A 23544-nucleotide genomic window follows, 5' to 3' on the forward strand; every position below is an offset into this window, starting at 1 on the left:
ATGATAAATGCTTCCTCATACTAAGCCATCTCATACACAGATCGTGCAAGACGACCAATGCCTTATATCTCTGGGGAACTGAAAGTTTTCTTGACTTACTACTCTGTTCCTTTCGTCTTGTTTTCAAAGCGACATTGTTCAGGAAACAAACATTTAAGGGAAAATGCTGAGAAGACACTATTTCTTTGGTGCTGTGGTTTCATTTTAGTAAGTCAGAGACATTATTAGTGTGCTTTCCTCAGTGTAGGCAAAGCCCAGGCTCAGCTGCAGGTGATACTGCTTTCCTTAAGGCAGTATCTAATCCTGTCTAATTATACTCCATGTAAGGTAGGACACATGTGCAGTTCCAGCCTCCCTGGGTTGTATTTGTTTAGGTTAAGAGGGTGTTTTTTAAAGTTTGGTCCAGTTGAACAGACTGTCTTGCCTCTTTCCTCTAACAGATACCATGTATAACGGAAGTTTCACTGACAAACTCAAGCTTCTTTTTAAGTTGCACATCCCTCCAGGTAGGTGAGAGGTGGTGGCATTTGGGGAGGCCTGTTCCTGGCTTTTATCATCTTTGCATGTTTTTTTTTTTCTTAGCTTTACTTTTCTTCCTACTGTCACCAGTCCTGGCTACAGTACAGTCCCGTAACTATAATACAGATCTTCCATAGTGATGTATTCTTTGGAAGGACTTAATCTGCTCCAGCACAATTTCTCTTGATAGGGACCATTTGTCTGTACAAAGCTTTTGGTTTTTATCACTGCTTTGGGTAATGCTTGGGAGCCCTAAACCCACTTCATTTATTTATTGCAGCTTTTACTGAAGTAGAATCTCTAAGCCCTTCCAAAGGTGGTGATCTTTCAAAAGAAGAACTAATCCACTTCAGCCAACTCAGTGGTAAGCTCCAGAGTGTGAGGCTTTGCCTGCAGAATATTAGAAGGAATCTATTCATTATCTCTTGGTGAAAAATGGGGAGCGCTTTTCTGAAAACTAGTAACTGGAAATAGGGGAATTGCATGGAAATAGGGGAGTGTATTTATTTGGTCAGCATTTTTCAGCATAGTAGGCAACCTGTTGCAGTGGTTGTTGAAGCGATGGCCATTTCACTTTTGCATTCAAGGCATAAAGGAATGATATTTCGTGCCTCAAGAAATAAAATATCCAAATCCATAATTATTTTGGGGCACATGCACAAGTGTTTCAAAATCCTTTGTTTCCATTTCAAACCAAGTAAGCTGAAAAGTTTTGTGGAGTCTATGGAGTTGATAAAATATTCTGTTTGGAAAGCTGTGCAGTTTTACTTCTTTGGAAGACATCCCTTTTGGTTTTTAAAAATCCAGAAGTACCTTGTCTGTAATATATGGGTACTGTTCTCACCACTGTTTAAGAAATGGGTCGTGAACATCATGAAGATTATTTGCTTGATATAACTGATGGCAGTTTCTTTTGTGATCTCCAGCCTCATGGTGGCTTCTATTTTTATAGTAAGTATACAGATCTTACCATGTGGTTTCTTCTTGGCCTAACCTGTTATGAGAACACAGGGGTTGGTTAGGGTCTTGCTCCTTTAGGCAGGAATTTTTGATAAAAGGAAATGAACCATTGGTCCTCCTTTCTCAAAGAAATAACTTTTTCTTCTTCTCGTAAATTGTAGTTTCATCTGTTGGGGATAGTCTTGAAAGTGATTCTTTGAAGAGCAGCCCAGAAAAAGGTAAAGAATCCTGGAGACACATTTGGTAACTGTGTGTCTTTTGGGGGAGTAGAGCTGGGAAATGGTGTGGTGACAAAGTATACTGCCTAACGTCATCTCTAGTGTAGTGCTAACGCTATATTCACTTCTATAAGTATAGTCCTAGGCTGCGAGAGGGTAATGAAAACTCTGATCCTTTTTAGTCCTTGGCCCCACTGCTCTGTTGAGAAGGAACGACATTGAGGATGCCTGTTCTTCAGCTTATCATCCCTCATAGGAAGCTCTTAGTTCTTGTTTGTTCACTTCTTTTTTTGTTTTCTCTTTTTTTTTTTTTTTTTTTCTTTTTGTCAAGTAGGGAAGGGGAAGGTTGATATTCAGGCATATCTGAAGCAATGGCAAGATGAACTTCTTAAAAAAGAAGAAAACATCAAGGATTTGCCAAGAATGAATCAGGTAAAGTCTGTCTGAATCTTATTTAAGTCTATTTTTGACTGTTGTGTATCCTTTAAGTTCTGTTAGTAGTTTTCTAAAGGATTTGTAGGATCCCTTAAATTTCAGACCTTCATATTAATCATTAGACTGTGGGGTTTTTTTAAACTGCTGTAACTGTAAGCTTATGAAGAGAGGGACTTTCAGACACACTTAGTTTATCAGGGCTGGTCCCCACCCATGTTGTCATTAGAGCAGTTGTACCAGGTGCCCAGCAGCAGCAGGCACTGGATTGAGGTCACAATGTGTAGTGAAACAGGACGGTTGTGTTCTGTTCTCTGAATAGTCTCCTCTGTATCTCTCTGTAGTCTCAGTTCATCCAGTTCTCAAAAACTCTGTACAATCTGTTCCATGGGGATCCTGAGGAGGAACTGTTATATCGGGCTATAGCGGTGGTTACCAGCCTCCTGCTGAAAATGGAAGAAGTTGGGAGAAGGCTGCAGAGTCCCACATCACCAGTCAAAGGTCCAGTTGCCATTACGGAGGTGCCTGCTGAAATCCCCAGGAAAGGGCAGGAGGAAAGCAGCTCTGAGCAGACTGAAGGCAGCAGAGCACAGAGTTTGAGAGGGAACCATGAATGGTCTTTTGCCTTTGAACAGATTCTGGCGTCCTTATTAAATGAGCCAGCCTTTGTCAGATTTTTTGAGAAACCTCATGACATAAAAGTTAAAATAGAGAGTGCTAAAAATTTACAACTTAAGGCAAGAATCAGAGTGTAATTTTCTTTACCTTTGACTCTGAATTAACCACATAAAGCACTTACAAATGAAGGTTGTTACTATGGAATTTGAGTCTGGTGTTTACATAGGGAATGGAGTTTGAAGAGTTAGCTTTAAGTATCAGATTACTGGTATGTAATGTAAATAAAAATAGTTTGAAGCACAATCACTTTCTTGCATTGTTCATAAGTTTCACTCCAAAAAAAAGGACTGAATAATAAACTGTCTTTACCATGTTATTAAAATATGCAACATTGCTTGGAAATACTGGATGTGACCTGTTGCAAACCTATCAAATGACAGCTGTTACAGTGTGTGCTCTCCAGGTTCATTTCTATTACTGTGATGAAAGGAGTGACTTCCAGCTGTTTTCACTTAAAAGGAGTATTGACAGCTTAGAGGTTGTCTTCCAGGTTAGTTTAATTAGTTATTTCCAAACTTGCATGTAGACTGGGATCAAAGTGGTGTCAAGACTAAGAATGGAGGCTGTGGTAGGCACAAGAGCATGAGATTAGGGAAGGCAGTTGTCTTGCTCTCAATTCCTCTGCTTTGGTGTTACCAGTGGTCCTGGACTTTTGCAAATTCCAGCCCCTTGTCAGCAGTTTGCAGACTGCATTCTCCCAGCCCAAGTCTCAGTTTTTGCAACAAACACCTGGTTTCCTGCTTTTCTAGCTCAGCCTATATATGAGTTCTCTCTCCCATTTTCCTACCAAACATCCTACAATACCGATGAAAAGGATGGAAGCTTGTTTGGTCATCCAGGCTGCACACAGATGCAAAAGCTAGTACAGATTGTTGAGATCAAGGGAAAGCAGTGGCTAAATCTGTCTGATCATGTGGTGGTTGTCATTCATCTCGCAAGAGGAGCCATTGTTGGCTTCTTAGGAGCATGTTGATGAAATGTAGGTTTTTTTGTGTCTGGAAAGCCCAAGCACAGACCATCTTTAGCTGCTTCATAGTTAGCTGAATGCTGGCTATTGAACAGCTAGGGACAGATTGCAGTTGCTCCTTTGCCTACCCTGAGTCCATACCTCAACCTAGTAATTATTGTTTCCTAACTATAGCGCTCTGGATTATTGCTGCTGTAATATTTTCTATCTGCCAGGATTCATGGCAACAAGAAAATCCTCTGGAATCTGACTTGAAATTTTTAATATATAAAAAAATGATACAGTAAAGATCCTGTGGAGGCAAGCTCTGCCAGTGTTAATGCTGATAAATGTTACTTGAACCTGCAGTAGCTGGTGCTAGAATGGGTTTAGAGAAGGAGGGGAAGAGCTTGTATTTTAACAGCAACAAAAAAGTAAACAGGGACTCTGCTAAACTAGTTTAAAATGGCTGTTTCTAAAGCCTGTGTGACAATCTTTCTCCGCAGAGCAGCATTATTTTTGTACTGTGCATGTTTTTTGTAAAGAAGCAGAATGGGGATGATATCATTCAATGACACTTTTCTTGCAATACTAACATGAATAAAGAACAAAATGAAATTCTGACTTGTGTTACAAGCACTTGGTGAAATACCATCATTGCAATCGGTGTTAAAGTTCCCATGCTGCTTCTAAAAAATACAGTTTTGATCAGGAGCAATGAATTTATTAATTATTTCTTCTATTCTCCCCCATACTCTCAGGTATTATTGTAAAATAAAGTTTTATTGAATGAACAGTAACTCCAAAAACTATATCATATATGTAAGAAATGAAGCTTTTTTTCAGAAGCCTTCACAAAGTAGTTACACTTGATAGAATATAATACTGATTTGTATTTTTATGTGTAAAATATAAAAACTAATTCATCCATTCATACGGATGTGTTTCTGAAGCAAAGTAGGGCAACACTGTGTTACTTTTAAAGTGTATTTACTCACTGTTTTCCTAATGTTGTTTTAGTAATACAGAGCAGATGATGTAGTTCTAGTCCGGGACGTACTCAGATAAGGTTTGCTCAGTGAGTAATTCTTCTGCAAATAGCTGTACCGAAATTAATGGAGCCCCATGAAAATAGATGCAGCTGCCCATCCGAAAAGCTTTTGCAGGTTTATGATGGATTATTGTTCATTTCAAGAAGCAGTCAAAGCTATGAACTATTTGCTAAGCAGGGTAGCACAGAGATATGAAAGTCTCAACCAAAAAATGTCATTGAGTTTTGAGAGCCGAGATGTTAAGATCTAAGTACAGAAGACTGTACTGAAGGAACCTGCAAAATACAATAGCCTTGTGACATTACTTGAGCACCTTTGAAAAACACTATTTTCTATTAGTTTATTTATATAGTTTATTTCAATTCAATCCAAGAGACTGTAGGGCCATTAGCAATTATGTAGTAGCTCATGTCAGCTATCATATCTGTGTATAAAGAGAGATTACCAGCATATATATGTATATAAAAAAATAGATTTTAAGGTGAGAAGTTAGGATATATAGGGGAAGACTAGCTTTTAGTAACCGCATGGATTTTCTGTTCAATTTGTTTCTGTTTTTTTCCAAAAAGGGTGATGTCTTTAAATCATTCCTGTAATACACGTGCGGGTTGATCCAGCAGGAGTAGTCAGAGTGGCCGGGCATCCAGCCTCAGCAGGCCCGAGGCCAGAGCAAGGTCACTCCCAGCAGGCTGGCGGCGCTCAGGCAACTGCCCAACTGGCAGGTTCTTCTTTTGGAGCTGTGGATCAGGGGCTGACCCTCGGGGGAGAGCAGGATGTAGCAAATGCCAGCGTGGCCCAGAAGTGCATTTGCTGGGCTGCTTCCAGTGTGCCATAACACTGAGGGACACTTGTGCTTTGCTTGTGACAGGGTAACTCTGGAGTCAGGGTCTAGCTCCTTCCCTTCCTGCTGCGGAGGTCGGCTGGCTAACAGAGACGTGCAGGGTCAGCTGGGATGGGGGGAGCTGGAGCAATAGAAGCTCTTACCCTCTCTTCAGTCCCTAAGGGTGATGCCTTGACTTTAAAGCCCTGGGGCCTTATCTGGGGACAGAGATCGCCATGCGATACAGCTTTTTGGCCATCTGAAGTTCTTGGTGATGCAAAGATGAACCCCGATGGCCATCGCGTTGCATTGGGACGCTGCGGGTGTGCACACTTCTGTTGCAGGGCATCAGCTGCCCCGTGTAGCTGGGAATTCAGCAGAAGTGCTCGCAAGAGGTCTGGCAGTTGCACAGCGTCTGACCCAGAATTACTCAGCTACTCCCCAAGCGGGGGACTTTCCATTCAAATTGTAATGGAAGTTTTTAGAGGTGTTTTTGAACTTTGAACAGTTCATTCACAAACAGGAAGCAGCGTGGTTAAGTGAGTACTGATGTGTCACTTCACGTATCTGTTCTTTTTTTTTCTATAACAATTTTCATGAAGTTATCTGTCTTTATTTTTTTGGTTCAGTCATAAGAACTAATGAACGTGCATCATTCAGTACAAACTAGACAGTTGTAGGTAGGAGATTGCTAAAACTAGTGATGCTGTTTATACAGTTTTAAAATTGCACTACCTGCTGCCGTGTCACCAGTGTGACTTGGCAGCTATGCCATGGTTATTTACCCCAAAACATTCTCGGTGGCTGTTAGCGTTCACTGCACAGTCCCTTCTAGTGGCTAGGCCATTACTATTGTCGCTGTGCACAAAGATGCCTTTTGTCCAACGTAACCCTTAGCCCAGGGAGACGGCCGGCAGAGCTGCGATGCTCCCTCTCTCTTGCAACACGGCGCGTGCTCGGGGAGCCTGTGGCCATTCCCCACGCTCCCAGAGAATGGCAGCAGCCCCTGCCACCCTGAGGAGCTGGCTGCTCGACCTTGCTGTGTGCTCAGTTCAGGGCTGTGAGAACATGTGAGGGGAGGGAATAGCTCAACAAAGGTACAAGCCCTTTCTGCCATGGGGGAGAACTGCTTCTAATTCAACCAGTAGCATTTCCCAGGACATGGAAATGGTCACTGCCATGTGATTCAGAAAAAGCACTCTCTGTTTCCATCCATTCATAAAACAAGCCACTTGTTCATCACGCTAATGGCTAGGTAAGAATGTATTTTAGAAGAGTTTGCTACCATAGAGACTAAGAAATAGCTGTGTGTTGATTTTTTTTTTGCAGTTGTTATCTGGACTAAAACATAAAGAAATATTCCAATTTGTTTCCAGAAAAATAGGCTACGTTGTCTTTTTTGCTATAGCTTTGTCACTTTACCAAGAAGGCAACATGTGTTTCTGTTGGCAGGGTGGCTTTTTATACAATGTGTTGTATGCAGAAGTACTGTAAGACAAATGGGGTGTGAAATAAAAATGTGTTTCACTTAAAAAAAAAAAAAAATCTGTGTTTGAGGCACTATTATTTCTCATGATGGACTGTTTCAGAAGTTCCTTCAAGAGCACTGGTCGTGTTAAAGCTATGTTTAGCCACTGCTTTTCAAAGCAAGGACCAAGCCAAAAACCATGCTAGGATGACAACCTCCCCAGAAGTGGGGGAAAAATGAAGAGGAGACCCAGATTTTGAAGCCCAGGACTAGTTTAGCCTTGCATACAGCCTGGGCTTGCTTCAGTGCCCAGTGGGCAAGTGAGTTAGCCCAGGAACGGTACTGTTACGTGGGTTTTGCATCCAAATTAAACCATTTACTGTGTGCAGACTTGTCTACGCTGACTCTGAGGCCTTGTTCTAATTTAGCAACGCGCCCCTATTGCTTCTGGCACTGGCCTTGGAAATCCCCATCTCCATCTTGAGCCCCATCCCTGCAGCTGTTTATACACACGCATATGCGACGGCTGCTGCTCTTGTGCCTCCTGTGGAGCAGGGAGCAGATTCTGATCCCCATCAGACCCATACCACCCAGGGAATAACAACAGCATATACTATGTAAGAGGTCTTACAAGTATTATTTTATTTCTTCTTTTTTTTTTTCCTTTTTTTTTTTAAAATACTATGTACAATCTGTTTAAAGCTTGTCAAAATGCATGGGCTCCCACTCAATGGAGCTGTGCAGGGACATAGATTCAAGACAAGAATAAAATCTTTACTGTTCATCTTCATAAGACACTTTCTTTTTCCCATTACAAAATACTTTTAAGAATAGTAACATTTATAAATGTATCTATATTCGACATCATATAAAATAAACCAAGATTTATACTCAATTCTAATATTTTTTCTTATTTTCTTTTTTTTTCTTTTTTTACATGAAGTATATACAATATATACAGTAACTTTTCACTGTGTTTGTCAAACCAGCCTGATTATACCCACCAGGCTTTAGCTTATATGTACAAATATGCTAAAAGTGCAAGACTTAATTAAAGCTGCCTGTGTTTTCAGAGGTCTGGAATTGTGTGGCCTATATATACATTTTTATATATAGATATACACATACATACACATATATGTATATTAAAAATACATATATCTGTATATCTATATATATATAGAGAGAGATATATAGTATATAGGTGCTTGTGTACTAGAAAGCCTCAGAACATTAATGACTAATAGATTGACACCGACCCTGGAGCCCAACCCCGGTGCAGGCGGCATCAGTCATGTTCCTTCTGCTTGTCACCACAGGTCACACTTGTGTTGCCTCATAAGCACCCAGGGGTGTGTGAACCAAACCCACCAGCAACTCTCAATTCCAAATGGGTCCCAAAAACACAGGTCATAGCTAACACCGAGGTAAACAAATACAAATCAACCTGAATAAAGAGATTTAGTTATTCATATATTTTTTGAGAGTGAGTGACAATATAAGGCAAAAATCCCATGGCCCTGACTCAGCCTTCCCCCAGCCCGGAGGCAGACCCAGCAGGGACCAAGCAAGCCCCAAAAGGGGGCTGTGGGATTTTGTCCTTTGGAGCATGTCTGGAAAACACGGCTCTACCCGCGAGGCAGCGCCCGGGACGCCAGCAGCCGGGCTGGCGCCTGGGATGGACACTGGCAATAAAGGGGGAATCGGGCACGTGATAAAGTGCGTTTTATGTCTCTTGTTTTAGCAAGGCCAATCTAACATGTAAACATCCTTGCCACCCTCCTGTGCTCCTTGCTGAGAGGCTGTGAGCGGGGGGTGGCAGTGCCACCCCCTCCCAGCCCTCCTGTGGAGCCCAGTGCTGCCATCAGAAGGGCTGTGCCATGGGCACAGCCCCGTCCGGCACACCCACCGCCCCCCCCACCTCCCCAATCCCTTCCCAACCTCTTCTGTTGGACTTGCTTTCAAAGCCACAGCAATGCCAGAGAACTACTCTGCCTTGGCTACCTCCCTACCAAGACCCATTAAAAAAATAAAAAGCCCCTGACCCAACCATCACCATGGCTGAGATACATTTGATTGACACCTGTCATGTCTGGGCTCATGTGCAGTGATGGGACACTGCAGAACAGCCACGGTGGTGTGTTGGGGCGATGCAGGTTTAACAGGCAAGATAGGAAAATGCAAGGCCTTTCCCTCCTGCCAGCCACACCGGGCCACAAATTGTGTACAATAGCAGAGCCCTAAAATAAATAGGTGTGTTTGCCCCCCTCCCCACCCCACCACTAACATTATGTGCCAAGGTTAGGGGGGGAAAAAAAAAACCCAAAACAAACAACTCCCCAAAAATACAGCAACCCCTCCTGCCACAACCTCGTGAGCAACCCTACTGTCTTGGGATGGGGAGACCCTAAAAGTAATAGTGCTTTAAAAAAAAAAAATAAATAAACAAAAAATTTCCTACGTGAAAGGCTCCATGCTGGGCCTTGCTGTGGCCCCTCCTGTGCCTCTGCAGCACAAACCGCCCGGGGCAGGGAAGACCCCCCCCCCGCTCGCCCCAGGACTTGGGCTCTAAGAGCCAGGGCGTTGGGGCTGTTATTTCAGCTCCGGACTGCACTGCCAAGGCTGGTGCTCCATGTCCCACTCCCACAGCGAGGTGGCTCCAGCCCATGGCTCTGCTGCAGCCTCAGTTACCTGTAGGGGTTTGAAACAGCGGGGGCCCAGTTCAGGCTGTGCCCAAGAGCAGCTGCGCAGCCACCCCTGTGCCCCCGGGCCCTGGCCCGGCTGCACTAGCAAGGCACTAGCCACCATACTGTAAGCCCAGGCCTAAGGCTGCCTGGCACCTCCGTGGCTGCATGCTATGGCCCAGTGTGCTCCCCAAAACACTTCTGGGGGCTGGGAGGCTGCACTTCCCCTCCGTCTGCTCTGCACCCTGCACTCCATCACCGCTGGCACCCCTGGGAGGGGTGTGCCCAAACGCCCCAGCCAAAGCCAACCCCTGCGAGGCGCTTGCCAAGGGAGGGACCCCATGGAAAGCCGGGGGCTCACACAGCTTTTGTTCACATGCCCACCCCTGCCCTGGCCAGAACATCAAAGCAGCCCAGGGCCTTGCACCAGCCCCACAAAAGCTCCCAGCTGCTGTGGGTGTACCCTGCTCCGGCAGCCCGGGCCCCCCCCCCCACCACGGGCAATGTGGCACATCAAAACCCCATCCCCTTCCCCAGGAAAAACCCGGCGGGTGGGAAACAGCCCCTCGTGAGCCGGGGCACAGCCGGGCAGGCGGTGAGGCACGCTGCGCCTCGCCAGGCAGTGGGACGGCTGCAGCCAAAGCTGTCTGGGGCAGCTCTGTCCTGCTCCCCGTTTCGTTCCTGAGCTCTCCGGGAAACTCAGGCTGCTGCAGTCAGGCTGAAACAGTCAGGTTTTTTTTCTGCCTCCTGTGCTACCGAGCCCACACGCTCATGCCTGGACCCAAAGCTAAGGAAATCATCCCAGTGCTGCAGCGCAGAAAAGGTGTGTGGCTGGTGGGGGAAAGCAAGCTGGCTAGCTAGATCTACAGCATTAGATATCTCTAGCTGTAGATATATGTATCATTAGCTACACCTATTCTTTTTGCATGCTAACTTTCCCATTTGCCCCCTTTTCCTGAATGACAGGGCTGCTTGGGGTTGCTTGTGCCAAAGGCTGCTCCATTGTTAAGCACCAGTGTCCCCTGCTACAGTGGTGTGACGAGCCAAGAAAGCGGCTTGCACAAGAAAAAAGCAGACAAATGCCAAAAAAAAAAAAAAAGGCAAAAAAAAAAAAAGCACGCTTTGTTTGGATTCAACAGAGGTTATGAAGTAGCTCACCTCTAAACCTTGCCCTGACTGCCAGATGGAGCTTTGCTGCTAGATGGACCTAGTCCTAACTACCCATTTTCTTGCAAAGCTTATAGCAATGGCCTAACCCATCTCCTATGTCTGGGCTCTAACAGTGCCCAAAGTTAGTACTCAGCTACTAACGCATCAGAAACGTACACTTCCATTTTTCCTTTGGAAACACACAAACAGTAGGGACACTTAACTATACACCCACTGAGGAATAAACTGTTTTTCTCAATTCATAAATATAAACTTATAGTTAAAAAGTGACAATTTACAAAAATACAATTTATTGCTGACCCTACGGGCTTGTAACATCGCTTGTGTCGTTGTGATCATATGTTTCAGGTTCGCCAAATTGAAACATGACCTAGCAAAACCACAAAGTTTGCTGTCATATGCTGTTCTATGCTTGTTTGTTTGTCTTCATGTATAGAAACATATACAACTACATCACTTGAAACAGAACAACCAAAAAAAGAACGAGTAAGGATTCTTTGTCTGTAACTTGACAAATATTTGGCTACAGGGAATAAAAACCATACAAATTTATCTGCACTTGTTAACCAAAATAAAACATGACAAATATCTTACTAGCGATGTGAGCTGGTATAACAACAGTAAGAAATTCAGGCAAAAGTGGTGTTATGTAAATTAGCAGCATTATCCAATCTCCTGGAAAACAAAAAATTGCGGGACTGAGGTATAGAAAAAAAGGAAAAAAATCCACAATGGACCTACTACAGCAAAACGAGTTATGTACATGGTAATCCAACGGCGTCCTGCGGACCAGTACAGTCTGTGTATGTGCTCCAAACGCTGGGCTTAATTTCACAGTGACTTTCAGCATTGAAGTCCTGAATGGAAAAGGGTTTTCTCCATTGCAAAGCGATCTTCGCGGTGACCTGATAACTCACCTCCCTGCAGCCAGAAAGCCATCGCCTTCCAGTTGTACCGCAGTGCTGGGCAAGGGCATGTACAGCCACTGGAGCAGCATCACGGACCGGCAAAATCCCGACCGACCAGGTGTCCCCGGAGCCGTCCGCCCGCCGTGGGAACCATCCCCCCAGCCACCACCGTCCCGTGGAGCCCGACCTCACCCATCCCGTGCTCTGACGGTGTCGTCCTCCCCTCCACGTGCAGCGGGGCGCCGAGTGGCTGCAGACTCGGTGGTCCCTGCGTCCTGGCCCCCGCGCTCAGGGCAGCTGCATCTCGGGCAGGTCCGGCAGGTTGCAGGTCTGGCCCTGCGTGTGGCGGCTCTGCTGCTGCGGGTGGAGGAAGTAGCTCAGGGGGTTCTGCTGCGGGGGGTGGGGGGGCTGGAAGATGCGCTGTGTTGGACCCCCAGGCACCGGCTCAGGACCTTGCATCTGCCAGAGACACAAATCCGACAAGTCAGACCTGCCCTATCGCCCACCCGCTCCCTCTCTTGCTGCAGGGCTGATGCTGAGGCTCGTAGCCAGGAGTGCAAGTACCAAGTCCTAAAGGTAACACCCACCCATCGAGGTTTGGGATGCTGGGGCTATCAGCATGACTAACAATGTCTGGAGAGTATGGAGGGGAAGCAGGACCCATCGGTCCTCCCAGCCCCATGAGGAGCCCAGCAGGAATGGAGACCTCCAAAAGCTACTTGGACACAAGGTAAAATCTGCAGGACATGCACATTCCATCTTCCATGAAAAATATCTTCAGGCAACCAATGAAGAGGTTGTAGAGCGACCCCGTCCATGTATCACCTTGAGGCTGGTACCCCAAAGAGCTGGACTTGCTGGTTCACCCCCTCTTAAAGGCAATGTGGCACCAAAGCCTGGTTTTCTGATGCCCTGGAGCTATTTATCTCCCCCAGCATCATCACTCTGCTGTCCACATTGCTAGTTCTCAGGACCTCAGTGCAGCCTGTAAGAACACGTCCCCAAAGCGGGGACAGCTCATGATCACATTTGCTAGCAACAATTTGTTTCCTACCTAAATCCAGCCCTGTTGCATGGTTACTTTCAGCTGTACCTACTTCCCCTGCTTTGGTTTCTACCATCTTTGCCTGAAGAACTGTAACTTACCTCTGCCAACCAGGCAAGTCTTGGAGAGTGTATTACTAATTTCAACAACCCCTCTCCTTGGCAGCATCATTGGTTTGGCATGCACTGATGAAGCTGCGCTTTGAAGAACCAAAATCACCTTCTCCAGAGATTTGTGTTGTGAAACATCCATTTATTAAAAGAAAGCAGTGATGGCAGCTGCTATGCTGAGACCTAACAGCAGGAGGCATGTTTTCAAAAGAGCTTATCCCTTACCAAGTTTCACGTCTCCAGCAAGACTCCCACCAGAGCTCCTCTGGATGACAAGTGGTGTTTGAAAAAACAGGTATTTCTTCTGGACACTAAGTGATAACTGAGTTTGGTGGAAATTACGGCCTTGAATAGGTGCAGAGCCAGCCAGGAAAGGCTGAGCACTTGGGTACATGCAGATACAATGGGCATGGAGGACGCGTGAGCGCACTGACCAGGTTTGATCAGCCAGGTAAGTCCCATTTCTTCAAAAAACCCCCAACCCAACCTCAAAGCCATCCCTGTGTATCCTCAGAAACCTGTTCCAGCTCCATTACCTGAAGGTAGAGACGGTGCTGCTGAACCTGTTGCTGTGGCCACTGGTGGAGATGAACCGGTGCGTTTGCCTGGTGGGATGTGAAGCTGGTGTGTGGGATCATCAGAGACGGGGAGAAAACAGGTGATGGGGCTGGAGGTCGGACGGTACTACAGGTAACCGGTTGCATCTGTATTGGGGGAGGCAAGATCTGCTGCTCTGCAACGAATCTGCCACAGGGAAGAAAAATAAAGTGTGAGAACCCAAACCCAGACCCACTGCCGGAGCGGGCCCTGGGGAGCCCAGGTGCTGCAGGGACCAGACTGGAGCAGGGCTTGTCAAAGCATGCAGAGCCCAGTGAGAACAGGCCCCAGACTGCCCCCTTCCCATCAAGCATGGACTGCAACTGCAGAAAATTAAGGTTTTTAAGGCTGTACATCTCCTTCATGACCTCATTAGGCATTTTAGGCTTTGCAAAAGCCAGAAAATGGTTCAAAAATATTTTTAAAAGCATTTTAAAGTTCTTTGTAATTAAAAAATATTCTCATTGCTTTTTCTCCTAGCCAGCTGAGCTTCTTTTTCTTTTAAGACTGAGACTGTTTATGTTTGCATAATCACGTACAAGTTTTTCAAAGTAATTTTCAGTGCCACAAAATGCCCTGCTAAAACACTGCATGAAAGCAAGGGCCAGCAAAGACTCACTTTCCTTGCTGCCTGCTGGCACTGCTCTGCGTAGACTGGCCGCTGCCGTTGGAGGAGGGCATCATGGCTTGGATAGACTGATCCAACAGCATCCTGCCGTGGAAGAAAAACAGAAGACGGTCAGGGATGGGAGAGGTCCAGGCTGCTGACTGGCAGTCTCTAGAAACAGATCCCTGAAAATCCTCCCTGAGAGCAAGCAAACCATCACCCTGAAAAAAATCTAATGAAATAGGCACTTGTTGTCACCTTGTCTAATGTACTCACAGAGGTGAGCTGAAACGTGCTAAATCTTTCATGTAAGAAATATATTTTATAGATGGTGAGACCTTCAGGGTTTATCGTGGTTCTTTACACAGTATTTCAAAACGGCTGGGTCCTGTAGGCAGTGTCTGCAGATACCTCCCTGAAAGGTGGTTGAATAGTTTGGGGCAGTTGAATGTTTTATACGTTTCTAGCATTGTATAGAAGAAAAACAGCTTTGTCATGGCACTTGTCCTGGCTGGAGAAAAGACACTCTGGAGCTTCAGAGCAAGTAGAGGCAGGTTTGGGAAAGGCTGTCCCAGCTAGTTTTTCCTGTTCACTCCCTCTGACAGCAGCAGATGTCCAAAGGTTACTGAGCTACATGGACAATTTATGGATATATGAAAAAGATTTTAGGCTCCTGAGGGATTTCAGCACCCTGTTTGCACGTACCCCAGGCTCACCATTAACCCAGATCTCTGCAGGAGGGAACAGCCCTACGCCCCTGCTGTGGCATCCAGAGACCATGACCCCACTGAGCCCAGATGTGCCTGCCCTCCCCGCTGCCCAGGGATTGCTATTTTCTGTCACTGCCATCAGGATGGTCCCAGCAGGGCTGCGTTCGCACCTGAGGCTCCTGTCTTGGCTGTAGTCAGACTGCGGTTGCCTTTCGCTGCTGTCAGTAGTCATCTGTGCAGTCACTGTGATGGGATGTGTCTGTGAAAACACCATGGGGTTGTTGTAGAGGGGCACTGAAATGCTCGTCTGCCCCGGCAGACACGTTTGCTGGGCATGGTTTCCTCTCATTAGGTGCTGCTGCTGCTGCTGTACCTGAAATGAAGACACAGATACCCACATAAGTTTTTAAAGCTCCCTAAGAGAAAGCTAAAATAACTGCTTCCAGTATGCAGATGGGAAGATGAGAAGGAACAGTAGGATAATTCTCCCTGAACACAGCAGTAGGCACAGTATACCTATGCAGGACAGCCAACCCATTTGCATTTATTGCTCCTGCACAGCAGGTGCTGGGATCCCCAGTGGTAGGAGCAGACGGTCTCTTGAGAAATCAGAGTACCAGGGTAAGGGCACACAAGGCACGAGGGAGAAGAGACCAGCTTAAGAGGAGAGGAGGAGTGCAAATCCGAAGTCACCAAAGAAAGCGTCTCATCCGTCCTTTAAAGCAGTAGTTTTCATCTTTTTTTGCTTTTGGACACCTCAATTCTTTCCCAAGAAGATGTGGCCATCTATATAGTGGATCTAGGTCTAGTGATGGCAAACTTGTTTTTCAAAGCTGCCTTCCAAAACTTCTCAGGCAGAAGAAAATTGGTCTTTTAAAGTTATGCCTACTTTCCCATGTTACAAAGTCATAACTCTCACTGGCTACGAACAAGCACCATGTTGCAATAGCAAACAGAAGCAAATGGGAGCCCAAACTTCCCACTCAGTTCCTCTCCGGTCACCAGGACAGCTCCAGCGGTCCCCAGGGTCTAATGCTTTTAGGCAACCTGGCTTTTATTTTACAGTTGAATGACATCATCCGCCACTGACTCAACACAAATTTCGTAATGCCAGCAAAACCAGCACAGAGGAGATGCATGGGGCTGCGGGGAGAGGGCACATGGCAGACAAGTATTTAAACACCAGGAAAGGGGACGATGAAGACACCGAAGCAGCCAGAGACCTGGGCGGCCGTGCCGCAGGGGTCCCTGAGGAATTGGCGCGGTGACGGCAGGTGGGTGCTGCAGAAGTGCTTCGTCCCTGTAAGGCCTGGCTGTTGTGACTTCTTGGCTGTGGTCTGCCTGGGCGTCCCCGGCGCCGGCGGCCTCCTGGGGCTCGGGTGTTGCACGTTGTTAAAGACGACAGGGATCGGCTGCTGCATCAGCATCTTTAAATAAAAGAGACACACGAGCTGTCGCAGCAGTTGTACTGCCTGGGAGGTACTGTCCCAGCTCCCAGGCTGTCTCTATCAACACTGTGGCAGCAACATCTCTAAATCCAGGGGCAAAGTGAACCACAAATAACAGAAAATCAAATGTTAGCTTGTGCCCAAGCATTTATTCAGAGCCACCACCGTTCCAGCTCCATTACGCCTGTTGCATTTTGCAGGAAGGGCCCTGGGGATCCAGCAGCACTAACCAGCCTCTGAACCACCGAGCTTTTTGTGCAGGGGGGACTTCGGATTAGCTTGGTATTGATTTTTTCCTAAATCACGAAAATTACTGATTCAATACTTAAGCAGATACTGACACCACTCATCTCTTGGGAGACACTACTCCCACATCTGAGACCAAACTACCAATTTACCCAGAGCTCATTTCTAAATGCTTTTGACAATTTTGTTACTGATCTGCGTGCTCAAAGGAAAAGCAAATGGTTTGTGGGTTTGGGAATGCCGGGGGCAGTGGCAGCAGGTACCTGCAGGTTGGAGTCCTGCACTAGCTGGAGTTGCTCCTTGATGACGTGGAGCTCTTCTTGCTGTGTCTTGATGTCAGCTTGCAGTATGCGAGTCCTCTCCTCCAGCTGCTCTTTCAGCTGATGCATCATCCCCAGCTGGGTCGGGAAATGGTACACTGGCTGAGGAGAACAGAGAGCAAGATGACAGGGTAGGACCAGTCCTGATACTACTCACATTCACAGTGATGCTGGCTTCAGGAAAATGACTGCTTTTCAGCTTTTGGCATAGAAAATATGATGCTGACAAAAAATGTCAATTGGACATTTAACCAAAGTACCACTGTACTTCCAGAGCAGCAGCACAACTGGCTCAAACTCAGTGTCTGTTAAATTCCTGAGCAGAGGTAGTGCCTATGCACAGGACTCCTCTGTCCCTTTAGTGGCACCATGCTGTCTTTGGACCCCTTGCATTTTGGGGGAGACACTGCATGCAAACCCTTGCCACACCTCCAGGCTGGGCTTTCAGTGGTGCTGCTAATTATATTTGCCAAGTGCCAGGCCCAGGTTAGGTTGTAATCCCACCCTGGGATCCATCCTTCCCACCTACGTTGGCCGTCCTCAAACCCTGTATTATAGCCTGACTGTGTACTGCACTGACCTCAAAGCTCTGTGAGGACAGACCTCGTAGTTTTGGTTTATGACTCCCACATTTTTCTCGTGGGTTTTTTTTTTTTTTTTTTTTTCTGGCCTAACTCAAACCTTCCATAACAGACTCTTCCTCTGCCAGGGCAGTAAAGCTGTTCAGCATCGTATCAGCCTGTAGTTAGTTGCTAGCAATTCAGAGATGACCCTTCAGCAGCCCCCAACGGTTTTGACAAATGTAAACCTTGTTCTAATCTATTACCTTGTGTGTCCTGCTCTGTCTCCTTGCTGAAAGAAGTGGTTGCAATAATTTTGTTGCAGGTGAATCAGTAACAGCAACAGAAAGGTCACTGAAACCTTGCCCCCATGCTGAGACTAGCCAGCAAGGAGGTAAGAGCAGTGAACTAGAGCCCTGCTGACTGGCCATACCAGTGTGTTTAACAAAAATAAACGACGTACCATCACTGTGTGCTGAGAGGGGACTGCCGGCTGAGCCACGGGATGCTGAGGGAGGTGTTCACCAGGGGCTTGAGGAGCTGCTATGGCCTAGAAATGAAAACTTTGCCTTATTGTAGGTCCATAGCATCTCTAGTGCAGAGTTGGTGTGACACCAGCTCGTACTGGTGACGAACATGTTACGAAGAAGAATTAGACAACTCCATGTAGAGATCTGAGGATGAGTCTGAAGGGAGAGTTTAAGCTCCTGCATGCCCCCTGCTAATTGCAAATCCTCGGTGTCAGCATCCATTTTTGGATAAAGGCCATTTCATGTGTACAAACCCCATGAAAAGAGGGCTCATGGTGTGAGGAGGCGTTTGGCCTGGAGGAGCAAACTGAGCCCCGGGAGGAGGCAGCAGAGGAGCCTGCAGCAGCTCTCCACCGGCTCTGCTGGCCGGCAGCGTTCCCCACAGCCCCGGGAAATCCCACGCTCAGGCCCAGCGCACTCAGACGTGGGGATCCAGCCTCTCTGAGGGCGAGACCGAGGTTTGTCAAGCTCATTTCTTTATGGCACCAGAAAGGTTTTTGCTCGCTGGGACCACTGACCTGAGCGCTTCCAGCTGACGCCAGTCGCAGGGCTGCCTTCTCTGCCTGCCCCCCCGGCACCGACGACCGGGTGGGTGTGCTGGTGTCCGTGTGGCGCATGGATGACGTGGCTGGAAAAGAGATGGTTTACTGTGATACAGCAGACCCGTGCCTGGGTACCCTGGCTAAGCCTGAACTCCACCTATGCAGATGAGCAGTGGCTCAAGCGCTGCCAAACTGGGTCCCCAAACTGCCACTCCATGGTGTCCCTGGCTCCCCGCCTGACTCATGGGGTTCTTTTATGATGTTAATGCCCCATTTTGGTCTTCCCTCCACGGGTATCTCCAGATGAGCCTTCCCGCTCTCCCACTGGCAAGTGTTTCAAGAAAAGCCCTCCGAGTCGGCTCCTACCCATGGCCCTGCACACACGGGCACTGCGGTCACCTCATTGCTGCCCCCAGGGCTGGGGGACTCGTGGGAGCTGGCATGAAGCCGTCAGCAAGGCAAGCAGCCTTCTGCACTCCTGCAGGGATTTATCATCGGGACCAAATTACCCCATAACAAAAGTTTTGTCAGTGAGGTTCAGGGCTCAATCAAATTGCTTCATCTTAGCAAGTCACCTCCTGTCCCCTGAGTCACAGCAAGCAACCACAACCCTCAGCTGGTGGGAAGCTGGGGGAAAGCTGCTCTCACACTGGCAATCGGTTAAGAGAGAGGAGTCAGCACATGGCCAAGCTCTGCTGCCATACCATAACTTATTATGGAATCATAGAATCATAGAAAGGTTGGGTTGGAAGGGACTTTAAAGATCACCTGGTTCCAACCCCCCTGCCATGGGCAGGGACACCTTCCACTAGCCCAGGTTGCTCAAAGCCCCGTCCAACCTGGCCTTGAACACTGCCAGGGAGGGGGCAGCCACAGCTTCTCTGGGCAACCTGTGCCAGTGCCTCACCACCCTCACAGGGAAGAATTTCTTCCTTATATCTAATCTAAATCTACCCTCTTTCAGTTTAAAACCGTTACCCCTCATCCTATCCCTACACTCTCTGATCAAGAGTCCCTCCCCACCTTTCCTGCAGCCCCCTTTAAGTACAGGAAGGCCGCTATAAGGTCTCCCCAGAGCCTTCTCTTCTCCAGGCTGAACACCCCCAACTCTCTCAGCCTGTCCTCATAGGGGAGGTGCTCCAGCCCCTGATCATCTTTGTGGCCTCCTCTGGACCTGCTTGAGCGGGTCCATGTCCTTCTTATGTTGGGGGCCCCAGAGCTGGACACAGCACTGCAGGGGGGGTCTCATGAGAGCAGAGCAGAGGGGGAGAATCCCCTCCCTTGACCTGCTGGCCACACTGCTCTGGATGCAGCCCAGGACACGGTTGGCTTTCTGGGCTGCGAGCGCACATTGCTGGCTCACAGTCAGTTTTCCACCCACCAACACCCCCAAGTCCTTCTTTGCAGGGCTGCTCTCAATCCACTCCTCGCCCAGCCTGGATTTGTGCTTGGGATTGCCCTGACCCACGTTATGGCTCAGTAAGTCAGTCCCGGTGCCTGGCACCCCGCTCCCACCCTGACTCAGTCACTCCCAGCCGAACTGCAGCATTTTGGAGGCTGCTCTGCCCTCCAGCCCCCTTCCTTGACCTCACGCTGGGCTGCCCCCGGCCGCGCTGGCACCTACATGCGGAGTCGGAGAGGGCGGTGTGCGAGGAGCGCCGGGAGCTGTGGGATGACAGTGACACTCCCTCCCGGCTGGCGTCCTGGCTGCTGCCGCACTGCCCCACGTCCAGGTAGCTGCTGTGGCTCTGCGGGGAGCGAAGCACAAGCGGTGAGATCGTCAGGAGGAGAGGATGGTGCTGGAGGGGACCTCCACCTCCCTGACCGCTTGTGCACAAAGAAAATAACAGTCTGGGTGTGTAGAGGGCCAGCACTGCAGCACCACACCACCAAACCCTGGTCAGCCCCTCAGTGTTCACCCTAAAGCCTTCAGGTACCCCTGTGCAGACAGGACCCTCAGGATCACAGCCCAGGTACCCATGGCTTTGGGGCAAAGCCACGCATTTCTGTCGCGGGACACCCGTCTGATGGCAGCGAGTGGCAGTGGAGGGGACACACCGTGCGTCGGGCAAACACTGTGGGGATTGCTGCCACCCTCCTACTCCGCTGCCCGTGGAGCTGCGTGCAGATGGAAATATGCTTTTATAATTAGCTTCCTTCTGCCCGATTCCTTCAGGGATGTCACAGTTCGTTGTCCATGGCACAGCGGGGGGTGGTGGCAGAGGTAATGAATGAAGGCAGCAGGAGGGGCTGGCTGGGGAATGGCTTTATTCATTGCAGAGATGGAGAGAGGTGGCTGGGAAGGGACATGGAGTAGTGGCACAGGGACATCAGCTGCAGCCCGAGGAGAACCTAGAGCAAATGGCTCCTGTGGGGGACAGGTCCCAGGTGATGCTGAGAGCTGATCCCTGGGGAGCAGTCGCTCCCGGCAGGCTGCTCAGGCAGGAACCTGGCAGCACATCCGCAGCGGGGAACAGCCTCAGCTACTGAATATTAATGGCTTCGGAGCTGTCACACCAAAATGACAGATGCCACCTGGCAGATGGTTTATGGCAAACAGCCCGTAACTGTTGGGTAGTAGGAGACTGTTTCACCATCAGGACGTGGGTGACCATGATGGCCATGCCACCACCCTCCCCATGCCTCCCAGGGAGCTCCCCAGCTTCCCACTCCCCTCCAGAAGATCAAGCTCTGCCTCTCCTCCAGCTGCCTTACATCAACAGATGCAGCTTAAGGTCCGCATAAAAATATCTCAGCTATCGTGTGAAAAGGGGAAAAAGACACAGAGTGTCTTTTCTTCTCTGTGGTGACAGAGAAGCAATTTGTTTGCAAGATGGTCCTTGCTCAAATGCAAAGTGTCTCTGGGACATCTTCCCCTATATATCCCATAAATGGCTTCTGTAAATTAATGTCTGAAGAGCAATGAGGCTAATGGAATGATAATTACACAACAATTCGCTTGAAATTACTTTGATCACTGGTCTTATTTGTAAACTACTGAGAGGAAGAATTTAAAAGTAATTAAAATGACCTTGTTAACTGGGCAGGTGTGTTGGGATGCCAGATTGATTCAAACCATGGAAATTATTGCTCTGGTCACAGCCCTACACTTGATGCGATCCTGCCCAATGGTGTAAACAGAGCTGAAGTCTGGAATAAGTGTTCTCCCTTCACTTCCAATCTTCGTCTGAGTATCAGTGACGAGCTGGCACCTGACAAAACAGGTACCATGTGTTGCTGCCCTGCGCTCAGATCCTCTGCGCCTTACTAACAGTGACAGGTACAGCGATCTAGCCTTCAGCTCTACTCTTCTGCTTCTGAACCGAGGTGGTGTGACCTATTGTTTGAGTAACGGTCTCAGGATAGTGAATAGCAGAACAGCAGCAATACAACTGATGAATTTGCAGTTATATCCTGAACCAAGATAGGCAAGTTTAGAGCCACTCAGTGGAAAACTTCTCAGGGTCTGCTCGAGTCATAACCCAACTGAAGGCTTAGAAGGAGATAGGAGTAAAGAAGGAGAAGAAAGAACAGATGTTTTCCTAAGATTGGTAAGTGATTACTCGGTTTGGTTTAAACACCTAGTCATTCAACTGTGAAGGGACATGGTACCTTTAGAGAAGAGGATGCCAGTTCAATTGATGACTCTTCAAGGCCAAGATCTCGCCTTCTTTCAGCTCGAACCTCCGCATAACTGAAAAATTGGGATTTAAAATTTATTTATTTTTTTTTTAATCTGGATATTGTTTACTGTATGGTAACTCTCCTACCATACAGGTCACTACAGAGTTTCCATGTTGAGTCACAAGCTTTGCACAGCACACACTCACACTCTCTCATACACAAGGTGCTTAGAGGACCATCATCATACAGCCTTGCAATCTGAGAACAACAGCACATGCTGAATATCCACAGATTAGAAACAACAGGGCAGTGTCCCAGTCCTACTGTGCCCAGGACTGCAGAGACTATATGATTAATTGCACTAATCATTCCAAGCACAAACGTAGACACTCCTTTGTAAATTTTGGCCCTGGATGCCTTTAAGCAAAACTGATCTAAAAGCAAAGTGCACTTGGTTAGTGAAGACAAAAATCGGTGTCTTCATCCTCAGTACAATTTTCCTAATAAAGGACATTCCCATTTTCTATAATCAGGCAGAAGAATGATCCTACAGCTTCTGTGCAGGTAAACTGCCATAGCAAATGTACATACATTTTCTAACCTGCTGATGATCCAGAATCAAGCTTTTGCATGTTGTATGGTAGCTCAGTGAGACCTAAGCCAGTGCCCTGGGGAGGAGAAGGTCAGATCCCCTCTTTCTGAGGGTGCACACAGCGGTGTGCAGCGTGCTACAGCAGAGTTCACATCCCTTCTTCTGGTGGAAGCTCTGAATACAAACCAACGGCTGCCCAGGTGCAACGCGAGGTTTAGGAATCCCCAGGAATGTGCCTCTAAAAGTGTGTATTTGCTTCCCTTACTATTTTTTTTCTTAAATAATAAAATATTTACAGTAAACAATGCCACATGATTCACTGTTGGGATAAACTGGAGAAGGTGCTTTAAAGATTCTGATGGATGCTTGTGGATCATGGACACTGAAAGGTGCCAGAATTTAGGGTGCTGAAATATTAATGGGCCATGATCCTTGTGGGAGGCAAGAGAAGTTGCTGAACTGAACTCACCTATATCATTGTAAGCAATAAATTTTCCTGAAATCATGTTTTAGTTTGTGTATTTCAATAATATAATCTATACCTTAACTATATGAGACAGAATTGAATTTCAAATCTGTTTAGGACTATATCGCTAGGTTTAAGGGGCACTAGAAGCAAAAAGAAGAAACAAGTTCATGCACAATAAATTCAGAGCTTGAAGTGAAGTCAAATTCCCTGAAGGACAGCAGAAGCAACACAACTCAGAGGCAATCTCTGTGTCTAACGTTTGCTTATGATAACACTTGCAGTTTATACC

General features: G+C 47.3%; 2 protein-coding genes across 10 annotated transcripts in view; one reads left to right on the top strand and one right to left on the bottom strand.

Annotated features, from left to right (window-relative positions):
- TBC1D8B (TBC1 domain family member 8B) overlaps positions 1-3050 on the top strand; it is a 38710-nt gene extending 35660 nt beyond the window's left edge. For 2 of the 4 annotated variants that reach the window (XM_074882276.1, XM_074882279.1), the window contains exons 17-21: positions 441-506; positions 800-883; positions 1641-1697; positions 2029-2129; positions 2474-3050. In XM_074882276.1, coding sequence (XP_074738377.1) covers positions 441-506; positions 800-883; positions 1641-1697; positions 2029-2129; positions 2474-2884 — 719 coding nt within the window. In that variant the 3' untranslated portion in view covers positions 2885-3050. The remainder of the gene's footprint in view (positions 1-440; positions 507-799; positions 884-1640; positions 1698-2028; positions 2130-2473) is intronic. The other 2 variants (XM_074882277.1, XM_074882278.1) reach the window with 2 other exon arrangements.
- An 8165-nt stretch (positions 3051-11215) lies between these two features.
- The window catches only part of PASD1 (PAS domain containing repressor 1), a 107154-nt gene continuing 94825 nt past the window's right edge, over positions 11216-23544 (bottom strand). For 5 of the 6 annotated variants that reach the window (XM_074882818.1, XM_074882816.1, XM_074882817.1 and 2 more), the window contains 10 exons: positions 22183-22264; positions 20195-20318; positions 18547-18656; positions 17962-18048; positions 16882-17040; positions 16148-16351; positions 15095-15297; positions 14227-14319; positions 13547-13754; positions 11216-12314 (listed from right to left, as the gene is read on the bottom strand). In XM_074882818.1, the coding sequence (XP_074738919.1) occupies positions 12144-12314; positions 13547-13754; positions 14227-14319; positions 15095-15297; positions 16148-16351; positions 16882-17040; positions 17962-18048; positions 18547-18656; positions 20195-20318; positions 22183-22264 (1441 nt within the window). In that variant the 3' untranslated portion in view covers positions 11216-12143. The remainder of the gene's footprint in view (positions 12315-13546; positions 13755-14226; positions 14320-15094; positions 15298-16147; positions 16352-16881; positions 17041-17961; positions 18049-18546; positions 18657-20194; positions 20319-22182; positions 22265-23544) is intronic. The other variant, XR_012630734.1, reaches the window with a different exon arrangement.

Source organism: Strix uralensis, chromosome 13 (genome assembly GCF_047716275.1).
Source record: "Strix uralensis isolate ZFMK-TIS-50842 chromosome 13, bStrUra1, whole genome shotgun sequence".
Classification (NCBI taxonomy): Eukaryota; Metazoa; Chordata; class Aves; order Strigiformes; family Strigidae; genus Strix; species Strix uralensis.